At 45.4% G+C, this 23,526-nt stretch overlaps 1 protein-coding gene across 2 annotated transcripts in view; it reads right to left on the bottom strand.

Moving 5' to 3' along the window:
* Positions 1–23,526, bottom strand: part of slbp (stem-loop histone mRNA binding protein) — a 56,302-nt gene that overhangs the window by 16,641 nt on the left and 16,135 nt on the right. Inside the window, exon 3 of one of the 2 annotated variants that reach the window (XM_072497530.1) lies at positions 7,013–7,123. The exons of the other annotated variant lie outside the window; for it this stretch is intronic. Coding sequence (XP_072353631.1) covers positions 7,013–7,123 — 111 coding nt within the window. The remainder of the gene's footprint in view (positions 1–7,012; positions 7,124–23,526) is intronic. 2 annotated transcript variants of the gene reach the window in all.

Genomic DNA, 23,526 nt, shown 5'->3' with positions numbered 1-23,526 from the left:
CCAAGCCAGGACAGTTGGTAGGATTTCGCAGGCCAGATGGTGGGGGATGAATGTAATGAGACATGAATCCCAGGTCCCGGTTGAGGCCGCACTCATGTGTGCGGAACTTGGCTATAAGTTTCTGCTCGGCGATTCTGCGTTGTCGCGGGTCCTGAAGGCCGCCTTGGAGAACGCTTACCCGGAGATCAGAGGCTGAATGCCCGTGACTGCTGAAGTGTTCCCCGACTGGAAGGGAACATTCCTGCCTGGTGATTGTTGCGCGATGTCCGTTCATTCGTTGTCGCAGCGTCTGCATGGTCTCGCCAATGTACCACGCTTCGGGACATCCTTTCCTGCAGCGTATGAGGTAGACAACGTTGGCCGAGTCGCACGAGTATGTACCGCGTACCTGGTGGGTGGTGTTCTCACGTGTAATAGTGGTATCCATGTCGATGATCTGGCACGTCTTGCAGAGATTGCCATGACAGGGTTGTGTGGTGTCGTGGTCACTGTTCGGAAGACTGGGTAGTTTGCTGCAAACAATGGTTCGTTTGAGGTTGCGCGGTTGTTTGAAGGCAAGTAGTGGGGGTGTGGGGATGACCTTGGCAAGATGTTCATCGTCATCAATGACGTGTTGAAGGCTGTGAAGAAGATGACGTAGTTTCTCCGCTCCGGGGAAGTACTGGACGACGAAGGGTATTCTGTCGGTTGTGTCCCATGTTTGTCTTCTGAGGAGGTCGGTCCGGTTTTTCGCTGTGGCGCGTTGGAACTGTCGATCAATGAGTCGAGTGCCATATCCCGTTCGTACGAGGGCATCTTTCAACGTCTGTAGATGTCTGTTACGCTCCTCCTCGTCTGAGCAGATCCGGTGTATACGGAGCGCTTGTCCATAGGGGATGGCTTCTTTAATGTGTTTAGGGTGGAAGCTGGAGAAGTGGAGCATCGTGAGGTTATCCGTAAGTTTGCGGTAAAGCGAAGTGCTGAGGTGACCGTCCTTGATGGAGACGAGTGTGTCCAAGAATGCAACTGATTTTGGAGAGTAGTCCATGGTGAGTCTGATGGTTGGATGGAACTTATTAATGTCATCGTGTAGTCGTTTCAGTGATTCTTCGCCGTGGGTCCAAAGGAAAAAAATGTCATCGATGTATCTGGTGTATAACATCGGTTGAAGGTCCTGTGCGGTGAGTAGGTCCTGTTCAAACTTGTGCATGAAGATGTTGGCGTATTGGGGTGCGAATTTGGTCCCCATGGCTGTTCCGTGCGTCTGGATGAAGAACTGTTGAAGGTGAAGACGTTGTGATCCAGAATGAAGCGGATGAGTTGCAGAATTGTGTCTGGAGATTGGCAGTTGTCGGTGTTGAGTACTGAGGCTGTTGCAGCAATGCCGTCGTCATGGGGGATGCTGGTGTAGAGTGCCGAGACGTCCATTGTGACGAGGAATGTTCCTGGTTCAACTGGTCCATTGGTGCTGAGTTTCTGTAGGAAGTCCGTCGTGTCGCGACAGAAGCTGGGTGTACCTTGTACGACGGGTTTCAAGATGCCCTCGATGGTAGCCAGAGAGGTTCTCACACAGGGTCCCATTGCCTGAAAGGGTAGGTCGGACTGGTGTGTTGGCCTTGTGTATTTTCGGGAGGCAGTAGAGATCTCCAATGCGGGGAGTACGTGGGATGAGAGCACGTAGGGTGCTCTGAATCCAAGGTCTTGATCAGTCTGTTAAGTTGGCGGATGTGTTCCTTGGTCGAATCTGCGGGTAATTATCTGTAGTGTTCTTGGTTGTTCAGTTGTCGGTATACTTCTTTGCAGTAGTCCGTTCTGTTCAGTACGACAGTGGCCCCCCCCTTTGTCTGCTGGTTTGATGACGATGCTGTGGTTGGTCTTGAGAGCGCGGATGGCATTGCGTTGTGCTTGGGTGACGTTCGGGGCTGTCTTGTGAATGCGACTGATGAATCTGGCATTGACGCGACTCCTGACGGCTTGAGCATACATGTCGAGTCTAAGGCTAATGCTCGCATTCCAAGCATTGTTTGGCATCTTTGAATTTGTCTATATGTGTTTCTGGAACAGACCTCTTCATTCACCTGAGGAAGGAGCAGCGCTCCGAAAGCTAGTGACATCGAAACAAACCTGTTGGACTTCGACCTGGTGTAAGACTTCGTACTGTGCTCACCCCAGTCCAACGCCGGCATCTCCACATCATGGCTACCAACGACACCGCAAACTGCCGGCTCAAAGTGGAGAGGATCTCCAGGAAGATCGCGCATATAGACACTGACATTAAGTTTCTACAAAGATGCAAGAAAGCAGACAAGATCCTGAAAGGGCTACAGATCACAAACCCACTCAAGTCGACCTACAACACAGACTTCGCTGAGAGACTCTGCCGTCGCACCTCTCACACTCCTCAACCACCTCGTACACCAGCTCTACAGCAGACGACGCAACCTGGAAACCAAGATAGAGGCCATATTCTCAACTTGCGCTCAGGGTGCAGCAGACCAGCTGCGGAACACCGCCAAACAGATGAGACAACAATACTATGCCACCTATATGCATACCAAGAACAGAAAGCTTGAGAAACTTGGCATCACCACCGGCAGCAACCAAGCCACCCCCGGTGTCACAGTAGAAAACAATACAGGGAAATCTATTGTCAACTTGTCAGACTACACCCTTCAACCAGATGAAATCGAAGTCCTCAGCAGAGGGCTCAATTTCTGCACCACCACCAAAATGGACCCCATCAGTCTCGCAGCAGACACGGAGGAATTCATCAGGCGAATGAGGCTCCGGGAATTCTTCCACAGACCCCAAGAGGCCAACAGCGAACCCAAGCAGACTACCAATGAACCGGAACAGCAGACCGAGAGATCTGCGGTGCGGCAACCGAAGAGGAAAGAGTCGAATTGGACCCCTCCGGAAGGCCGCTGCCTTAGACTCGACATGTATGCTCAAGCCGTCAGGAGTCGCCTCAATGCCAGATTCATCAGTCACATTCACAAGACAGCCCCGAACGTCACCCAAGCACAACGCAATGCCATCCGCGCTCTCAAGACCAACCACAGCATCGTCATCAAACCAGCAGAACGGACTACTGCAAAGAAGTATACCGACAACTGAACAACCAAGAACACTACAGACAGTTACCCGAAGATCCGACCAAGGAACACATCCGCCAACTTAACAGACTGATCAAGACCTTGGATCCAGATCTTCAGAGCACCCTACGTGCTCTCATCCCATGTACTCCCCGCATTGGAGATCTCTACTGCCTCCCGAAAATACATAAGGCCAACACACCAGGCCGCCCTATCGTTTCAGGCAATGGGACCCTGTGTGAGAACCTCTCTGGCTACATCGAGGGCATCTTGAAACCCATCGTACAAGGTACACCCAGCTTCTGTCGCGACAGGACAGACTTCCTACAGAAACTCAGCACCCATGGACCAGTTGAACCAGGAACATTCCTCGTCACAATGGACGTCTCGGCACTCTACACCAGCATCCCCCATGACGGCGGCATTGCTGCAACAGCCTCAGTACTCAACACCGACAACTGCCAATCTCCAGATGCAATTCTGCAACTCATCCGCTTCATTCTGGATCACAACGTCTTCACCTTCGACAACAAGTTCTTCATCCAGACGCACGGAACAGCCATGGGGACCAAATTCGCACCCCAATACGCCAACATCTTCATGCACAAGTTTGAACAGGACCTACTCATCGCACAGGACCTTCAACCGATGTTATTCACCAGATACATCAATGACATTTTTTTCCTTTGGACCCACGGCGAAGATTCACTGAAACGACTACACGATGACATTAATAAGTTCCATCCAACCATCAGACTCACCATGGACTACTCTCCAAAATCAGTTGCATTCTTGGACACACTCGTCTCCATCAAGGACGGTCACCTCAGCACTTCGCTTTACCGCAAACCTATGGATAACCTCATGATGCTCCACTTCTCCAGCTTCCACCCAAAACACATTAAAGAAGCCATTCCCTATGGACAAGCGCTCCGTATACACAGGATCTGCTCAGACGAGGAGGAGCGTAGCAGACATCTACAGACGTTGAAAGATGCCCTCGTACGAACGGGATATGGCACTCGACTCATCGATCGACAGTTCCAACGCGCCACAACGAAAAACCGGACCGACCTCCTCAGAAGACAAACAGGGGACACAACCGACAGAATACCCTTAGTCGTCCAGTACTTCCCCGGAGCGGAGAAACTACGTCATCTTCTTCACAGCCTTCAACACGTCATTGATGACGATGAACATCTTGCCAAGGTCATCCCCACACCCCAACTACTTGCCTTCAAACAACCGCGCAACCTCAAACGAACCATTGTTTGCAGCAAACTACCCAGTCTTCCGAACAGTGACCACGACACCACACAACCCTGTCATGGCAATCTCTGCAAGACATGCCAGATCATCGACATGGATACCACTATTACACGCGAGAACACCACCCACCAGGTACGCGGTACATACTCGTGCGACTCGGCCAACGTTGTCTACCTCATACGCTGCAGGAAAGGATGTCCCGAAGCGTGGTACGTTGGCGAGACCATGCAGACGCTGCGACAACGAATGAACGGACATCGCGCAACAATCACCAGGCAGGAATGTTCCCTTCCAGTCGGGGAACACTTCAGCAGTCAAGGGCATTCAGCCTCTGATCTCCGGGTAAGCGTTCTCCAAGGCGGCCTTCAGGACCCGCGACAACGCAGAATCGCCGAGCAGAAACTTATAGCTAAGTTCCGCACACATGAGTGCGGCCTCAACCGGGACCTGGGATTCATGTCGCATTACATTCATCCCCCACCATCTGGCCTGCGAAATCCTACCAACTGTCCTGGCTTGGTACAATTCACACCTCTTTAACCTGGGGTTACCCCATCTCTGGATCTGTAAAGATTTAATCACCTGCTAATGCTCGCATTCCAAGCATTGTTTGGCATCTTTGAATTTGTCTATATATGTGTTTCTGGAACAGACCTCTTCATTCACCTGAGGAAGGAGCAGCGCTCCGAAAGCTAGTGACATCGAAACAAACCTGTTGGACTTTAACCTGGTGTTGTAAGACTTCGTACTGTGCTCACCCCAGTCCAATGCCGGCATCTCCACATCATGGAGAAGTGGAGAGACAATACAATAACAACTCAGTTAGTTCCAAAGAGCCAACAAGGACAGGATGGCCTCCCTCGGTGTTGCAGCCAGTAATTTTGTACACCACTAGCTTTTGCCCTGCATTGTCTAGCAGCACAAACGATTATGGGTAACAAAATAAATGATGCTAGTATTAGATCCAAAAGAGTCATATAAAGTTGCTCAAAAGAGCAGCAAGCCTGAGAATAGGGAGCAGTTCAGAATTCAGCAAAGGATGACCAAGAGACTGATTATATATAAGGGGGGGGAAAACAAGTTAAAGTGGGGAATTAGCTAATAGTTAGCCAGTTGTATTTGTTGCATATGTCATTATAGTTCTTGTCATTAATAAAAAAGTAATTGTGTTTACATTTAGAAACCTAGTATCCAATTATTGGGCAGCCAAGGTCAAAGACTTCGGGTATTTTTCTAAGAATTATTAGCAGGGCTGGAATTGACCGTGCACAAGCGCAGGGTGTCGTAAAATAATCCCCCAGATACCTCTGAAAGTAATGGGTAGATAATTGGATTCTCTCTTGTTGGAGATGTCATTGCCTAGTAAGTGCTACCTGCCACTTGTCCTGGTCTTGCTGCAGGTGGACACAAATTATTTCAGTATTGAGTAATCACACATGGCACTGAACACGCACACCCACGACAGACTTATGGAGGGAAGATCATTGATGAAACAGTTGAAGATGGTTGGGGCTCGTTGGATGGGCTCGATGGTTGACACTACACTGATGAACTCCTGCAGTGACATTCCAGAGCACATATGGTTAACCTCCAACAGCCATCTACCTTTGTGCTAGATAGAACTCCATCCAGTAAAGATTTTGCTGCTCGATTCCCATAGAGTCCAGTTTTGCCAGGGCCACTTGGTGCTACATTCCATCAAATACTGTCTAAGGTCAAGAGTCGTCTCTCTCACCTCTGGAGTTCAGCTCTTTTGTCTAATTGGAGCAGATTGAAAATGCAGGTCATGTATTTCCTCACTAGAGCAATTCAGGATGATGGATCACTATCGCAGGAGCATTTTATAATGGACTTTAAAGGTTGTGGAAATCCTTGAAGTAATGGAACATTTAAGACACAGGAACCAAGAAAAAGGGAGTCTGTGGACAAGGACATGCCATGGGACCTCCAATAAAAAGCAAAATCCAAGCAAAAAAAAAAAATCAGTTACCAGTACCCAAAGACACCATAGCTGCATGTCCCACACAAACCAATATGTACATAATATTTCCATCCAAATTCACTTAATAGAATCCCTACAATGCAAAAGGCAGCCTCCCTACAATGCAAAAGGCAGCCATTCAGCCTATTTGAGTTTGCATGAACCCTCCAAAAGAGCACCCTACCTAGGCCCACACTACTGCTCTATCCCCATAACATGCACATTTTTGGATACTAAGGGGCAATTTAACACCCACTTATTCTATCGGTTACATCTAGAAGCAGACCTGCAAAGAAAACAATGATGCCTGTACTATTGGAGACAAGATCTCAAATGCTATCTGATGCAGAGTGCCAGCAACAGACAAGAAAATTTGCCAACTACACCAAGGTCAGGTAAGCTCTATTAGGATACCTACTGTTGCTGAATCTGCTCCATTTAGAAACAGTGCAGATTTAGCAACAAGGGAATCAACTATTGTAGAATCCTTTCAAGCAATACTGGAATGCAAGAGAGATACATTTTTAGCTGTTGTATACATGTATTAGTACACAAGAGCCAGACAAGGGCCCACAACAGCAAAGATTAACAAGGCATAGAACCACACTCTTTATACTATACAAGTTGATTTGCAGCATTTTGAGACTCCCTCCACAAATGGTTATTTGCAAAACCAAAGCATACAAACCTCTTCAAATCGCGATAAACAATCTGTCTTGTTTCTTCATCTTCTACTGCAGTGCCCCAATCTGCAGAAGCACATCTGGGGATCACTCCATCATTTTCTGGTGTTGTGAAACTGGGAGAGATCAATTTAACATGGTTAATTTTAAATGACCAACTCCTTTTTCTTGCAACATGGACCTGGCTGCAAATTAATGATCCATTTCTGATGCAGCATTTAGGGGGAAAAAAAATCTCCAATTGAAACAACTGATCATCAACGCAATTTAAAAAAAATACATTTCATGACAAGAATGGATTTTTATACCCAACATAGATACAAGACATTTTCCAATTTGAGGTAATTAATACCAAGTTAATATGAGCCACTAATCCCATTCCCCTCAGACAGAGGCCAATTTCCCAATTTAGCAGTAATTGCTCATTATAAGAGGACAATAGAAAAAATGCCTTCTGCAACGAACTGCGCTATAGCTGATCCCGTAGTGTTAATATTTTTTATAAAAACAGATATTCCATTTCAGAAAAAATTACTTCAACATGTTTATGCAGCGCATGTGCAAGCATTGCAAATTGTCACAATATTACAAATTATTTCCAATAGGTAACCAGTTAAACCACAATGAGTCACATTTGGATGACATGAAAAATTCTGTTTTATGCTGAAGTTGTCAACCAGCCCTGCCATCAGAATAGCAAATCCCATAGAATGATGCCCACAATGAGCCTTAATTCCATACTGGTAACTCTGAATAGCCAAACTTGTCGAAGCTGGTCATATGACTGTGCCAACCAGAGTGGAGATAGACCACACAAGAGCTAGAAATCATTTGTTATAGTGATCTTCCTACGAAAGGACTTGCCATATCTGCAAGTATGGCTATGGTTGTTTTTTGTAGGCTCAGCCTGTTACATAGAGATGCATTCATATGAGAATGGGGCCTTCTCAGCTATCAACATGAATTGGTGGACAAATTCCCTGGGATTTGACCCTTATACAATTTTGGCTGCAAATAAAATTAGTGGCTAATCTATGGCTGCCAACATTATGAATGAACACAATAGATACACTTAAATAGCTGTGCGGTAGTGATGAAGTTATTCTTTATGCTCACCAGTATTGCCAAATTATTCTAAAGGTAATCTTAGATTACACATCCTGCAACTCCGTTTGACTTGGGTTGCAATGTCACAGTAACGCTTGCATCAATGAAAGGGTATAGCTGGATCTGTTTTAAGCTGTATACAAAAATCCCTGCAACACATTTATCCCAACTTGGAGACCTAGTTAAGGTGTGCGCCAGATAGAATAAACAGCAAGCATTCATTAGCAAATGCTGACACACACGGTTTTTAAAGACACTAATATTTACTTTGCATCTCCACAAGATCAGCTGCAAAAGCAATGCAGCTTCACTTTAAAAAAAAAAAAAAATTTAAAGTACAGTTTAACCATGAAGCAAAAATCTCAATATATTAATTGCAGAAAGGGGTCATTACTCACAGTAGTTGTGCAAAACAGAGTTAGACCATAGTACCATGTGCAATTCTCAAAGCACATCAAAGCAGATTCACCAGGGTGATGATGCCAGAGATTGGATTCTTTAATTACAAAGGAGACTGGATATAATGTTATTGGTGCCTTTGAAGCAAAGATGACTAGTCGTTCCTTTCAACCCTCAAATATAGAAAGCCTATTCCTTCCAGCTTTGGGAGTAAATAGCAGATAATATCAACGTAAATTATTAGGTCATGGGTCATTTCTTCTGGAGGGATTGGTTGAGGCAGGCCAAACCACGCTTTCCAACAAAACTTTTTGAAACAAAAAAAAAAACAGGGCTATGGGGAGGAGACAACGGTTGGATTAATTTTGATCATTCCAGTAGATCCAGTGCAGGCACACATAACGTTGCCCTTCTCTAAACATTAAACAAAAGTCATTAATTTCACATCCAATTGTTTTCAGATAGTGAGAGTTTGCTAGTCCCTCCCCCCACTTTTCAAGCAAAATTCCAACCATTTCAACTATCTGTGAATACAGCTTAAAACAGATCCAGCTATACACTTGCATTAATGCAAGCATTACTGTGACATTGCAACCCAAGTCAAATAGGTTATCTGCTCTTTTATTGTACAAAACTATAACTGCCTTAAAATACATTTAGCCAAGTCTCAAAAAAGCCAACCATTAAACCAAACCCTTGTAAGTTCATAAATTATGTTTTCGTCACATACACCTGCATCCTTACTGATTTACAACCAATCGCCACAAGCAAAGCATCAAAACTGAGGAAGCAGGATTGTTACAACACAAATAATCCATCACGTCTGCCCCACTGTTTTTCACCCCCACAGGCCACTTCTCCTGTAACGTTCTTCTATTTCAAGCAATTATAATATCAAGAAACAAGCTTTGTTCTGCAGTAATTAAAGAATGTCGCATTTTATTTTTCAACCTCCCATTACATTTTGCAATGTTTTGGATATTTCTGCATGTGACATCAGTTGAATAAAAGTTGTTTCAGTTAAATAATCACTCCCTTCATAACCAGGGTGATTCTTTGTAATTTACCACTTTAATAAACAAAGTCCCAATTTCTCAAATATTTTTATCATTGCAACCCCATCCCCAAATTTTAAATCCAACTGCACCATGTGGTTTGTATAAAAAGAAACATGCAATTATTCCTAGAAATATTGTACTTCAAAAAGATCAGAATGGTCACAAAGCTGCGAGTCAGAGCGGAGATTTTAAAAGATCGCGGCCTAGTTTCAGGAGCCGTTCGGAGGAGGAGCAGTCTCTGTCAGGGAGAGAACCGGAGAACATCCAAGACACTGAAGGTAAGCAAGTGATTTTTACTCATTTTTACTTTTATACCTTTTTCAAATTGTGTGTCGGGGGGGAAACTGAAGTGACATCACAGAAAAGCTGTGACCTGAGTGGCTGGTTGGGCATCTACACTAAATTAAAAAAATTAAGCATTGGTAACTAATTAAACATAATTACTTAATTATAATTTAGAGGGGTATCTAAGCCAGAGATCGGAGAGTATTATATTTAGCTTTCGCATTTATATTAGAAATCTATATTAGATTTATAAATTTATATTAGAAATTTATATTAGAAATCTAGGAAATCTAGGAAACAGATAGTTAACAGAAACTTTTTTAAAAATACAAATTTTTTTAAAAAACTTTTAATTTTAATTAATTGGCGCAATGTCAGTTAGAGGGGTGCAGTGCTCTGACTGTGAGATGTGGCAGGTCCGGGAGGCTTCCAGCGTCCCGGATGGCTTCATCTGCAGAAAGTGCACCCAACTGGAGCTCCTCACAGACCGCATGGTTCGGTTGGAGCAGCAATTGGATGCACTTGGGAGCATGCAGGTGGCGGAAAGCGTCATAGATCGCAGTTATATAAATGTGGTCACACCCAAGGTGCAGGCAGAGAAATGGGTGACCACCAGAAAGGGCAGGCAGTCAGTGCAGGAATCCCCTGTGGTTGTCCCCCTCTCGAACAGGTATACCCCTTTGGATACTGTCGGGGGGGATAGCCTATCAGGGGAAAACAGCAGCAGCCAGAGCAGTGGCACCACGGCTGGCTCTGATGGTCAGAAGGGAGGGTCAAAGCGCAGAAGAGCAATAGTCATAGGGAATTCTATAGTCAGGGGCACAGATAGGCACTTCTGTGGACGTGAAAGAGACTCCAGGATGGTATGTTGCCTCCCAGGTGCCAGGGTCGAGGATGTCTCCGAACGGGTAGAGGGCATCCTGAAGGGGGAGGGCAAACAGGCAGAGGTCGTTGTACATATTGGTACTAACGACATAGGCAGGAAGGGGCATGAGGTCCTGCAGCAGGAGTTCAGGGAGCTAGGGAGAAAGTTAAAAGACAGGACCTCTAGGGTTGTAATCTCGGGATTACTCCCTGTGCCACGTGCCAGTGAGGGTAGAAATAGGAAGATAGAGCAGCTAAACACGTGGCTAAACAGCTGGTGTAGGAGAGAGGGTTTCCGTTATCTGGACCAATGGGAGCTCTTCCGGGGCAGATGTGAACTATATAAGGACGGGTTGCATCTAAACTGGAGAGGCATAAATATCCTGGCTGCGAGGTTTGCTAGTGTCACACGGGAGGGTTTAAACTAGTATGGCGGGGGGTGGGCACGGGAGCAATAGGTCAGAAGGTGAGAGCATTGAGGGAGAACTAGGGAATAGGGACAGTGGGGCACTGAGGCAGAGCAGACAGGGAGAAGTTGCTGAACACAGCCTGAAGTGCATATGTTTTAATGCAAGAAGTATTACGGGTAGGGCAGATGAACTTAGAGCTTGGATTAGTACTTGGAACTATGATGTTGTTGCCATTACAGAGACCTGGTTGAGGGAAGGGCAGGATTGGCAGCTAAACGTTCCAGGATTTAGATGTTTCAGGCGGGATAGAGGGGGATGTAAAAGGGGTGGCGGAGTTGCGCTATTGGTTAGGGAGAATATCACAGCTGTACTGCGGGAGGACACCTCAGAGGGCAGTGAGGCTATATGGGTAGAGATCAAGAATAAGAAGGGTGCAGTCACAATGTTGGGGGTTTACTACAGGCCTCCCAACAGCCAGCGGGAGATAGAGGAGCAGATAGGTAGACAGATTTTGGAAAAGAGTAAAAACAACAGGGTTGTGGTGATGGGAGACTTCAACTTCCCCAATATTGACTGGGACTCACTTAGTACCAGGGGCTTAGACGGGGCAGAGTTTGTAAGGAACATCCAGGAGGGCTTCTTACAACAATATGTAGACAGTCCAACTAGGGAAGGAGCGGTACTGGACCTGGTATTGGGGAATGAGCCCGGCCAGGTGGTAGATGTTTCAGTAGGGGAGCATTTCGGGAACAGTGACCACAATTCAGTAAGTTTTAAAGTGCTGGTGGACAAGGATAAGAGTGGTCCTAGGATGAATGTGCTAAATTGGGGGAAGGCTAATTATAACAATATCAGGCGGGAACTGAAGAACATAGATTGGGGGCGGATGTTTGAGGGCAAATCAACATCTGACATGTGGGAGGCTTTCAAGTGTCAGTTGAAAGGAATTCAGGACCGGCATGTTCCTGTGAGGAAGAAGGATAAATACGGCAATTTTCGGGAACCTTGGATAACGAGAGATATTGTAGGCCTCGTCAAAAAGAAAAAGGAGGCATTTGTCAGGGCTAAAAGGCTGGGAACAGACAAAGCCTGCGTGGAATATAAGGAAAGTAGGAAGGAACTTAAGCAAGGAGTCAGGAGGGCTAGAAGGGGTCACGAAAAGTCGTTGGCAAATAGGGTTAAGGAAAATCCCAAGGCTTTTTACACGTACATAAAAAGCAAGAGGGCAGCCAGGGAAAGGGTTGGCCCACTCAAGGATAGGCAAGGGAATCTATGTGTGGAGCCAGAGGAAATGGGCGAGGTACTAAATGAATACTTTGCATCAGCATTCACCAAAGAGAAGAAATTGGTAGATGTCGAGTCTGGAGAAGGGTGTGTAAATAGTCTGGGTCACATTGACATCCAAAAAGACGAGGTGTTGGGTGTCTTAAAAAATATGAAGGTAGATAAGTCCCCAGGGCCTGATGGGATCTACCCCAGAATACTGAAGGAGGCTGGAGAGGAAATTGCTGAGGCCTTGACAGAAATCTTTGGATCCTCACGGTCTTCCGGTGATGTCCCGGAGGACTGGAGAATAGCCAATGTTGTTCCTCTGTTTAAGAAGGGTAGCAAGGAAATTACTGGAGAGAATTCTTCGAGACAGGATCTACTCCCATTTGGAAGCAAATGGACGTATTCGTGAGAGGCAGCATGGTTTTGTGAAGGGGAGGTCGTGTCTCACTAACTTGATAAGAGTTTTTCGAGGAGGTCACTAAGATGATTGATGCAGGTAGGGGAGTGGATGTTGTCTATATGGACTTTAATAAGGCATTTGACAAGGTCCCTCATGGTAGACTAGTACAAAAGGAGAAGTCACACGGGATCAGGGGTGAGCTGGCTGGTGGATACAGAACTGGCTAGGTCATAGAAGGCAGAGAGTAGCAATGGAAGGATGATTTTCTAATTGGAGGGCTGTGACCAGTGGTGCTCCACAGGGATCAGTGCTGGGACCTTTGCTGTTTGTAGTATATATAAATGATTGAGGAAAATGTAACTGGTCTGATTAGTAAGTTCGCAGACGACACAAAGGTTGGTGGAATTGCGGATAGCGATGAGGACTGTCAGAGGATACAGCAGGATTTAGATTGTTTGGAGACTTGGGCGGAGAGATGGCAGATGGAGTTTAATCCGGACAAATGTGAGGTAATACATTTTGGAAGGTCTAATGCAGGTAGGGAATATACAGTGAATGGTAGAACCCTCAAGAGTATTGAAAGTCAAAGGGATCTAGGAGTACAGGTCCACAGGTCACTGAAAGGGGCAACACAGGTGGAGAAGGTAGTCAAGAAGGCATACGGCATGCTTGCCTTCATTGGCCGGGGCATTGAGTATAAGAATTGGCAAGTCATGTTGCAGCTGTATAGAACCTTAGTTAGGCCACACTTGGAGTATAGTGTTCAATTCTGGTCGCCACACTACCAGAAGGATGTGGAGGCTTTAGAGAGGGTGCAGAAGAGATTTACCAGAATGTTGCCTGGTATGGAGGGCATTAGCTAGGAGGAGCGGTTGAATAAACTCTGTTTGTTCTCACTGGAACGAAGGAGGTTGAGGGGCGACCTGATAGAGGTCTGCAAAATTATGAGGGGCATAGACAGAGTGGATAGTCAGAGGCTTTTCCCCGGGATAGAGGGGTCAATTACTAGGGGACATAGGTTTAAGGTGAGGGGGGGGCAAGGTTTAGAGTAGATGTACGAGGCAAGTTTTTTTACGCAGAGGGTAGTGGGTGCCTGGGTGCCTGGAACTCACTACCGGAGGTGGTGGAGGAAGCAGGGACGATAGTGACATTTAAGGGGCATCTTGACAAATACATGAATAGGATGGGAATAGAGGGATACGGACCCAGGAAAGTAGAAGATTGTAGTTTAGTCGGGCAGCATGGTCGGCACGGGCTTGGAGGGCCCAAGGGCCTGTTCCTGTGCTGTACATTTCTTTGTTCTTTGTTCAAAGGTGGCTGAGAAGGTAGAGTTAGCCACTGACAGAAATGGCTGCAGGCCGTTTCTCTAAGGGATGATGGAACCCCTCCCTGTGATTCCAGATAAGGTACTGCGATAAACATCCAAAGACTGATTGCCACCTCCAGTAAAGGCAAAGAAACATAATTATTCTCTCATCTAAAAAAGATGCTGGGTGTAATTGCCTCCCAGAATGACCAGTGGATTACACAAAAAAGGATATTAAATGCGAGCTGAGAGAACTGCCCAGGGTTTTCCTGCCCCTGCCCGTCTCCAGTAAAGACAAAGAAACATAATGGCTACCTCATCTAAAAAGGTCCTTGGGTGTAATTGCCTCCCTAGAACGACCATGGATTCCAGGTCCAGTGGAATACACAAAGAAGGGCAGTAAAAGCTAGCTGAGAGCTGCCCAGGATTTGCCTGCCTGTGCCTGTCATGCTGGTCTGTGTATGCAGTAAGGGAACGCAACTGGAGGAAATAAACTCAAACACCATGGAAGTCAAACAGCAAGCAAAGGATCACAGCTGGAAAGCAACAAATATCTCTTCCAAACTACAGAAAACCCGAGTCAAAGAATCAACTACTCAACTGCAGAAGTCAACTATACTGGAATCACCTGTAGTGGCTGCAACACTTTGCAACTCAAAGACCAGTCCACATCGCTTATTTCAATGTATTTACTATTAGACTCAATTCTAGATACATATGTTTTACCATTTCACCTCAATAAACTTACTCTATCTTTCCTCAGAAAGCCTGGTTAAATATATTCCTTTTTAAAGACAACGCTTGGGTCTGGTAAAGGGATCCAAAGGAAAGGGAACCTTGTTAGGTTCAACTTTGATGCAACAAGCAGAGGTTGAAGAGGGCCAGCCACCCCTCCTCACCCGGGTTTGTAACAATTTAGGGGCTTCATAGCTGGACAGTGACCAATCGAGGGAAATCACCCAAATCAACACATGGGGTGGTCGTAGCAATATCCTTCCAAATAAGTCATGTCTGCAACAGCAATCCTCCGAGGCTCATGACAAGTTGAACACTATTGGCTTTTGTATGCCATTATGTAAGGTTGGCAGTTTGCTTTCTTTGTTCTTGCCTTGAATGATTTATTCCAACCTTCGCTCCCATTTGAAATTTACCATTTGAAGGTGTACTCTTCCCAAACATTATCCAGTTATAACCCCCACGAGGACAACCCGATGAGCCGAGTGGAGTACGAGCTTCCCGGCCGAGGATAGTCATAGAATTTCATAAAATTATCATTGAATTTACAGAGCAGGAGGCCATTCAGCCCATCAAGTCTGCACCGACCCTGGAAAGAGCATCCTATTTAAACCCTCGTCTTCACCCTAAATCCGTAACCCGCCCTTGTCTCCACTCTATACCCGTAACCCCACCTAACCTTTTTGATACTAAGGAGCAATTTAGCATGGCCAATCCACCTAACCTGCACATCTTTGGACTGTGGGAGTAATCCGGAGCATCTTGTGGAAATCCACGCAGACACGTGGAGAAAGTGCAAACTCCACACTGACAAGTCACCCGAGACCGGAATTGACCCAGGTCCCTGGAGCTTGTGAGGTAGCAGTGCTAACCACCATGCCACCCAGCTGGACTGTTGCTTGTATATACTTTTCGTAAACCTAGGGTTGAAAAGAAACCATTTTTTTTTTTTTTTTTTTTTTTTATAATGAATATTTTTATTCTCCTCCTTCTTCACATTTTCTCCCAAAGTTACACCCACCAACAATAATCTGTAACAAATATGTCAATGCCCAGATCAATAACAACAATCCAATCCTCCCACCAAACCCCAAACATTAGCCTGCATGTTCACATAAACAAATGACAAAAAGGAATCCGGAATCACCCATAGTCACCATTAACACACACAGCCACCCTCCCCCCAACTCTCCCACCCACAACTAATGTTCGATGTTATCCAGTTCTTGAAAGTGCATAATGAATAATGCCCATGAATTGTAGAACCTCTCCATCCTTCCCCTCAGTTCAAACTTAACCTTCTCAGAGTCAAGAATTCCAACAGGTCCCCCCGCCATGATAGGGCACAGGGTGGAGAGGTTGCTCTCCAATCCATCAGGATCCGCCTTCGGGCGAGCAACAAGGCGAAGGCTACAACATCTGCCTTCCCGCCAGTTTCCAACCCTGGCTGGTCCGACACCCCGAATATGGCCTCCCGGGGGCCCGGGTCCAGTTTCACATGCACCACTTTAGACATTACCCTAAAAATCTCCTTCCAGTAATCCTCCAGCTTTGGACAGGACCAAAACATATGAATGTGATTAGCGGGGCCCCCCCGCAACGTTCAAACACATCTTCTACTTCAAAGAATCGGCTCATCCTCGCCCTCGTGAGGTGTGCTCTGTATACCATCTTCAGCTGTATCAGCTCCAGCCTTGCGCACGAGTTGGAGGCGTTCTCTCCAGAGCACCTCACACCAGAACCCCTCCTCCATATCCTCTCCCAACTCTTCCTCCCATTTCGCTTTGATCTCTTCCAGTGGTGCCTTCTCCACTTCCAAAATAGCTCCGTAAACTGCCGACACTACCCCGTTCTCCAGTCCCCCGGTCGTCAGCACCACCTCCAGCAAAGTGGACGCCGGCTCCACCGGGAAGCTCTGTATCTCCTTTCTGGCAAAATCTCAAACCTGCATGTATCTAAACATTTCCCCCGCTCCAGCCCATATTTCGCTTCCAGCTCCTTCAATCCTGCAAACTGACCCCTAAGAAACAAATCTTAATCCCCTTCTCCTACCATTTCCAAAAATTTCCATCCCACTTCCTTGGCTCAAATCCGCGTTCCCCGAATCGGCATTTCCCTTGACCCCAACCCGAAGTGTTGGCAAAACTGCCTCCAAATTCTCAATGAAGCTATTATTACTTGACTCCCGGAGCATTTCCCCCGGAGTATTTCCCCGGGACCATCGGGAGCGGCACTGTTGCTAGTGCTTTCAATCCCGGTCCCCTGCACAAACTCTCGTCCATTCTAACCCACTGGGAATCAACACCTCTGATCCAGCGCCGCACCTTCTCCACATTCGCCGCCCAGTAGTAATACATCAGGTTCGGTAGACCCAAACCCCCTGCCTGCCTTCCCCTCTGGAGTAGCACCTTTCTAACTCTGGCCACCGTCCCTCCCCATATGAACAAAGTAATCATTCCTTCAATCTCTCTGAAAAAAGCCTTTGGCAGGAAAATCGGCAGGCATTGGAAAATAAACAGAAATCGCGGCAACACGTTCATTTTAACCACCTGTACCCGACCCGCCAGTGACAGGGGGAGGCCATCCCACCTTGCCAGATCAGCTTTCACTCCCCACCAAACTAGAAATGTTGCACCTGCAGAAATCCCCCCCACACCTGGGCAACCTGCACCCCCAGGTACCTAAAGGGAGTCCCTTCCCTATGGAATGGCAGCACCCCCCCCCCGCCACCCGAGACACCACAAATACTCACTCTTGACTAGATTCAGTTTGTACCCAGAGAAAAACCCAAATACCCGAAGCAGCTCCAATATTCCCCCTATCGACACACTCGGTTCCGACACGTATAACAACAAGTCATCAGCATACAAGGACACCCTATGCTCTATCCCCACCTCGCACTATTCCTTTCCATACGCCGAACTTCTTAATGCAATGGGCAACAGCTCAATCACGAGTGCAAACAGTAGACATCGCATGGTGGAGAAAAGTATCTTGAGCTGATGCTGTTTTGCGAACACTCACCCTCGGCAACTTATAAAGTAGGGTTTACCCAGTTCACAAATCTTGGTCCAATCCCAAACCTCCTCCAGAACTGCCATCAAGTACCCCATTCTACCCTGTCAAACGCCTTCTCAGCATCCAATGACACAACTACCTCAGTTTCCTTCCCCTCCGCTGGTGCCATAACCACAATCAATACCCTTCTAACATTTGAAAAGAGCTGCCTCCCTCTCACGAACCCCGACTGACCCATCACCTTCGGGAGGCACTCCTCCAGCCTACCTGCCAGTACCTTCGCCAATACTTTTGCGTCCACATTCAAAAGGGCCTTTTTGACCCACACTCCGTCGGGTCCTTATCTTTTTTTTAGCAACAGGGAAATCGATGCCTGCCCCAAAGTTTGTGGCAACACCCCCTTCCATATCACCTCTTCAAACATCCCCACCATCAGAGGTGCCAGCTTATCCTTGAATTTTTTATAATATTCCACTGGAAACCCATCCGCCCTGCCACCTTCCCCGACTGCATCCTCCCAATGAAAATAAACCATTTTTGATGCTCCTTTCCGCACTCCATCATGACCACTATACTCTTCTACAGGTTTAGGAGAAAGCAGCAAACAGTCTGATCTTTGGATTGGAATATCACTGGAAAGGCCAGCATTTATGGTTCTGCCTAGCTCACCATCATCTGCTCAAGAGTAATAAATGCTGGCTAAGCCAAAGGCAAAAATACACCCATCAAGTGTCCTATATTTGCCTATGTCCTTAGCACATACTAGGTTACAGTAAGTCAGAGGAGCCAAATATTTCAAGATGGGCTACATCTCTTCCCGCATTGCTCATTTTCACTATAGCCCAGGATCAAATCTAATTCCAGAGCTCCACCACAAAGATGTGATCAGTTTGAGTACACTGCCATTTAAAGCCACTTTCCATCAATCAAGGAAGGGGTTTCCTGATCTTGACGACTATTATGTTGGACACTTGCAGATGGGAAGATAGGAAAAAGGAAAATCAGTGTCTGGAAATTCCAAACTAGCAGGCAAGTACCACAACTAAAGTTTTGAAGTGTCAGATGGGTGGTAGGGATTGGTTAGTAGCTTACTGGTAGAAAATGGTTTCCAAATGGTGGGGATACATCAGGTTTAACACCATAGTGGCAGAACAAATGACATCCCAAATTTTATGGGATTTAACCATAAAGATTGCACCAACCTCATAGCACGTGAAGAGGGAAAAACAGTCTTCCATCTCTTCTCTTCTCCCCCCACCCCCCAGCACACATTCTACAGATTCACCCTACACCCGGACGCTATATTTAACCAGTTTTAGGGGCCTTCGTAATGGAGCTCTTTTAAACACAGCACCCATAACCGGAGAACCTCTCCTTCCTTGTGGTAGAGCTGTGCATTCAATCGTCGACAAGGGGATTTTGCGGACACTAGGCATACTGGATAAAGAAATCTCCATTGAACACACTCGCTGCCAATGTTATGGTTTTTCAACTGGAGAATATCGGTGGTTTCAAGGGGTAGTTTTTGTCTATTATGCAAGTTACTTAGAACAGTCAGCAAGTCTCTGTGCAGGTTTCATTGTACTGCATCTGAACTGCCAATCCTGCTTGCACAATCTCCATTCCATTTTCCCAACTCTTCTTGGTTTCATTATGTGAAATTTTAAGAATCAGACTGGCCTACAGGGAGCACCATTACACAAGGCAGCTTATGGAGAGCTCATGCCCCATTCCAGGATATGAAGCAAAGGATTTAAGCTGATACTATAATACAGTAGGGTGCACCAAAATACTAAGCTTCCCATTATTCAAGAAGGGAGGAAGAAATTTAAAAAACTACAGGCCAGTAAGTCTAACCTCCTTGGTGGGGAAACGATTAGAAGCAATTCTGAGACACAGAATTAATCTGCATTTTGAGAGGCAGGGATTAATCAAGACGGTCAGCGTGGTTTTGTAAAGGGGAGGTCATGTCTGTCCAACGTTTGAATTTTTCGAAGAGGTGACAGATGCGTAGCCGAGGGAAATGCATCTGATGTAGTCTACTTTGACTTCAGCAAAGCATTTGATAAGGTGCCACATGGGATTGTCAGACCAGAGGGGAGGCCATATTTGATTTGGTACTTGGTAATGAACCAGGGCAAGTGATAGATTTGTTAGTGGGGCAGCATTTTGGAGATAGTGACCACAATTCTGCGACTTTCACTTTAGTAATGGGAGAGGGATAGGTGCATGCAACAGGGCAAGGTGTACAATTGGGGCAAGGGTTAATACGATGCTGTCAGACAAGAACTGAAGTGCATAAATTGGGAGCATAGTGTTAAGTAATGGGTTAAGAGACATTGCAATTAGTTGTCTCATTTATGTTAAATATCCATTAATTGACACTGATATGTAAAAGGGCTTCAGGTGGCCTCTGTCAGGTGATGTACAGAGAGAGTTTTGTGCAAAGGCTGTTGGAAGGAAATAAATGTGTGTTTGTGAAAAAGGAACAGAACTTTAGACTCTTCATATCACAGCAACTAAAACATCTAACAATTGGGAGCAGAGGATGGTTGCTGTGTAAATGTGAAGGGTTGAAAGATACAACTTTTCCAGATCAAACCAAGGTGTGTGTGAGAAAAGAAAAAAAAAAAGGGATATATGCTGAACCGAGGATAAAGATGGCTGCATATGACTATCCTCCCTTATTTCCTGAAAGGGAATCGTACGACTAATGGGGAAGTGCAGTAGCTATGTGGACTAAGGTAACTGCTTTGGGAAAGAGAAAACAAGGTATGGCATTGGCTCTTTCTTGACCATATGGCAGTAAAATCCGAAACAAAGTGGTTTCTGAGCTGGAATTGGAAGAGTTAAGACTCAGAAGGAGGTCTGGAGACTTTGTTACATTATATGGATAAGATTTATAAGAAAGATGAATTGTTAAGTGTGTATGAAGCATGGTAGGATTTTGATAAGTTCCAGAAAATGGAGGATATCTCCATGGAAGACTATATAATGGAATTTGGCAGACTATATAAAAGACTGCAGAAACACAACCTGGAATTTTCAGTCTGTGTTGGCCTTTAAATTACTTGACTGTGCGAGAGTGAGCAACATGGATAGGTTCCTGGTTTTGACAGGAGTTCAGTTTACTGATAAGAATACCTTATTCGAACAGATGACAAAAGCTTTACAAACGTTTCTGGGGAAACATTCCGATGACCCAAATAGGTCAGCCTGCAATAAGGCAGAATATGGAAGATACACTAGTAACAGGATGGCGAAATCGTATGGCTATGAACAGGGCTCAAGATATAGGAGACCGAGACAAGGAAATTATGAAGACAGAAACCCAGTTAGAACCTACAATAGGAAGATGAACCCCAGAAATGCACGGGGCATGATAAATCTATGTGACTCTCAATACCATTATGCTTTCAACTGTCCAACTCGTTATGATAGTGTTTGAAGCGACACATGACACAGAAGAGTCAGAAGAGGAAAAAGATAGTGACCAAAAAGAAGGCATTGTCCTATTGACAAGCAGTTTTACGCCGGTAATGAGGGTGTTGGTTGCAGAATCCTTCAACTGTGCTGTATTGGACAGTGGCTGCACATCTACTGTGTGTGGAATTGACTGGTTAAAATGTTACCTGGATTCTTTGAATGCTGAAAATCGTAACAAGGTTAAGGAATTTGAAAGTTCCACAAGTTTCAGGTTTGGGGATGATAATACTCTGAAGTCACTGAAAAGAGTGGTGATCCCTTGCAATATTGCCGGAGTGAATCATTTCATCAGCACGGATGTTGCATCAAGTGAGATACCTTTGCTTCTGAGCAGACTGTCGATGAAGAAAGCACACATGAAACTGGATATGGAACAGGATAAGGCAACAGTTTTTGGAAAGACGGTGGACTTACAATTTACACAGTCGGGACACTATTGTATTCCATTACTGACAAATAATATTTCCAAGTAGAGTGGTTAAGGATGTGTTAATGGCACATCCTTGAAAATGAGACTTTAGCTGATTAAAAAGCTTGTGGTATTAAAACTGCATAGGCAATTTGCACATCCGTCTCCTCGGAGGCTGAAAATTTTATTAAAGGATGCAGGGGTAAGGGATGACGACTATACTAAACTGATAGAACCGGTTAGTGACCGCTGTGAAGTTTGTAGGAAGTACAGAAGGACACCAGCACGACCGATAGTAACCCTACCTTTGGCCAGGGATTTTAACGACATTGTGGCCATGGACCGAAAGATCTGGGATAAAGCAAATAATATATTTATTTTGCATTTTGTAGATTTAGCAACCAGATTTGGTCAATCAACGATTGTATGAAGTAAAGTAAAGAGAGTAATTCTGGATCAAATCGTGGAAAGATGGATAGGGACAGGAATGGGTCCACCGGCAAAATTCCTTACGGACAATGGGGGAGAATTTGCGAATGATGAGTTTAGGAATAAGTGTGAAAATATGAATATCAAGAGTTATGAATACGGCTGCAGAAAGCCCATTTAGTAATGGTGTCTGTGAAAGAAATCATGCTGTCATCGATGACATGCTTCGGAAAATTGGCAGATCAACCAAATTGCAGGCGAAATTCAGCTTTAGCATTGGCAGTACATGCAAATAATTCATTGCAGATGGTTGGGGGCTATAGTCCTTATCGATTAGTGTTTGGTAGAAATCCTAAAATTCCGTCCATTTTGGATGACCAGCCTCCAGCTTGGGAGGGGACTACATTTAGCTCTGGTTTTGCTGAACATTTAAATACATTACATCGCAGTAGAAAAGCTTTGTTGGAAGCAGAAGTCTCTGAAAGAATTCGCAAAGCTTTAAGACGTAAGGCCATCAGATGCCATTTTTCAGCAAGGAGGCATGGTATACTATAAGAGAGACAATTCTAATGAATGGAAAGGCCCAGGGAAGATCATAGGCATAGATGGCAAAACAATTATTTTGCAACATGGTAATCAAACTGTTAGGGTACATTAATCATGGATAATGGGTACAGATTACAAATTTTCAAACTTAGACAGAGCAGACAGACATGACAAGGAACCAGAGTCATCTGGTACGCATGTGTTACAGAACTATGAGGACCAATTAACTGATATGGACAGGGTTTCTGTGGAGGAACACAACACTTCTGGTGAATTAGAACAGGCCATTTTTCTGAAAGGGCAACTGCCAAAAGTTGGTACAAAAGTGACATACTTGCCTGAAGGGTCTAGTCAATGGAAGGATGCAACTGTTATTAGTGGAGCAGGGAAGGCCACTGGAAAGTATAAACATTGGTTGAATGTACAGCATTCAGGGGGAAGTCAAGACAATGGATTGGGAAAACGAAGTTCAAAATGGAGGGCACAGCAACGCAGTGCCAGTTCAGATAGTACATCGGATAGTGAAAAGATCCGCAGGAAAAGGTCGAGAACTACTGAAAGGACATCCCACAGCAGAAGGGAAAGATCAAACAGTAGCAGTACAGAACGAGATACCAGGCGGGAGAGGGGACGTAGTTTATCAAGATCTCGGAACAAGAGTAAGACTACGAATAGTGAGATTTTGGTGGCTTCAAATAAATTAGGTGAAAAAGTTATCAAAGAAGCTAAACAGCAAGAATTGCATAGTTGGAGTGAATTTGGAGTATACACAGAAGTACCGGATAGGGGACAAAG

The sequence above is a fragment of the Scyliorhinus torazame genome, chromosome 3 (assembly GCF_047496885.1).
Source record: "Scyliorhinus torazame isolate Kashiwa2021f chromosome 3, sScyTor2.1, whole genome shotgun sequence".
Taxonomy (NCBI): Eukaryota; Metazoa; Chordata; class Chondrichthyes; order Carcharhiniformes; family Scyliorhinidae; genus Scyliorhinus; species Scyliorhinus torazame.
This window is presented reverse-complemented; position numbering and strand designations above follow the sequence as displayed.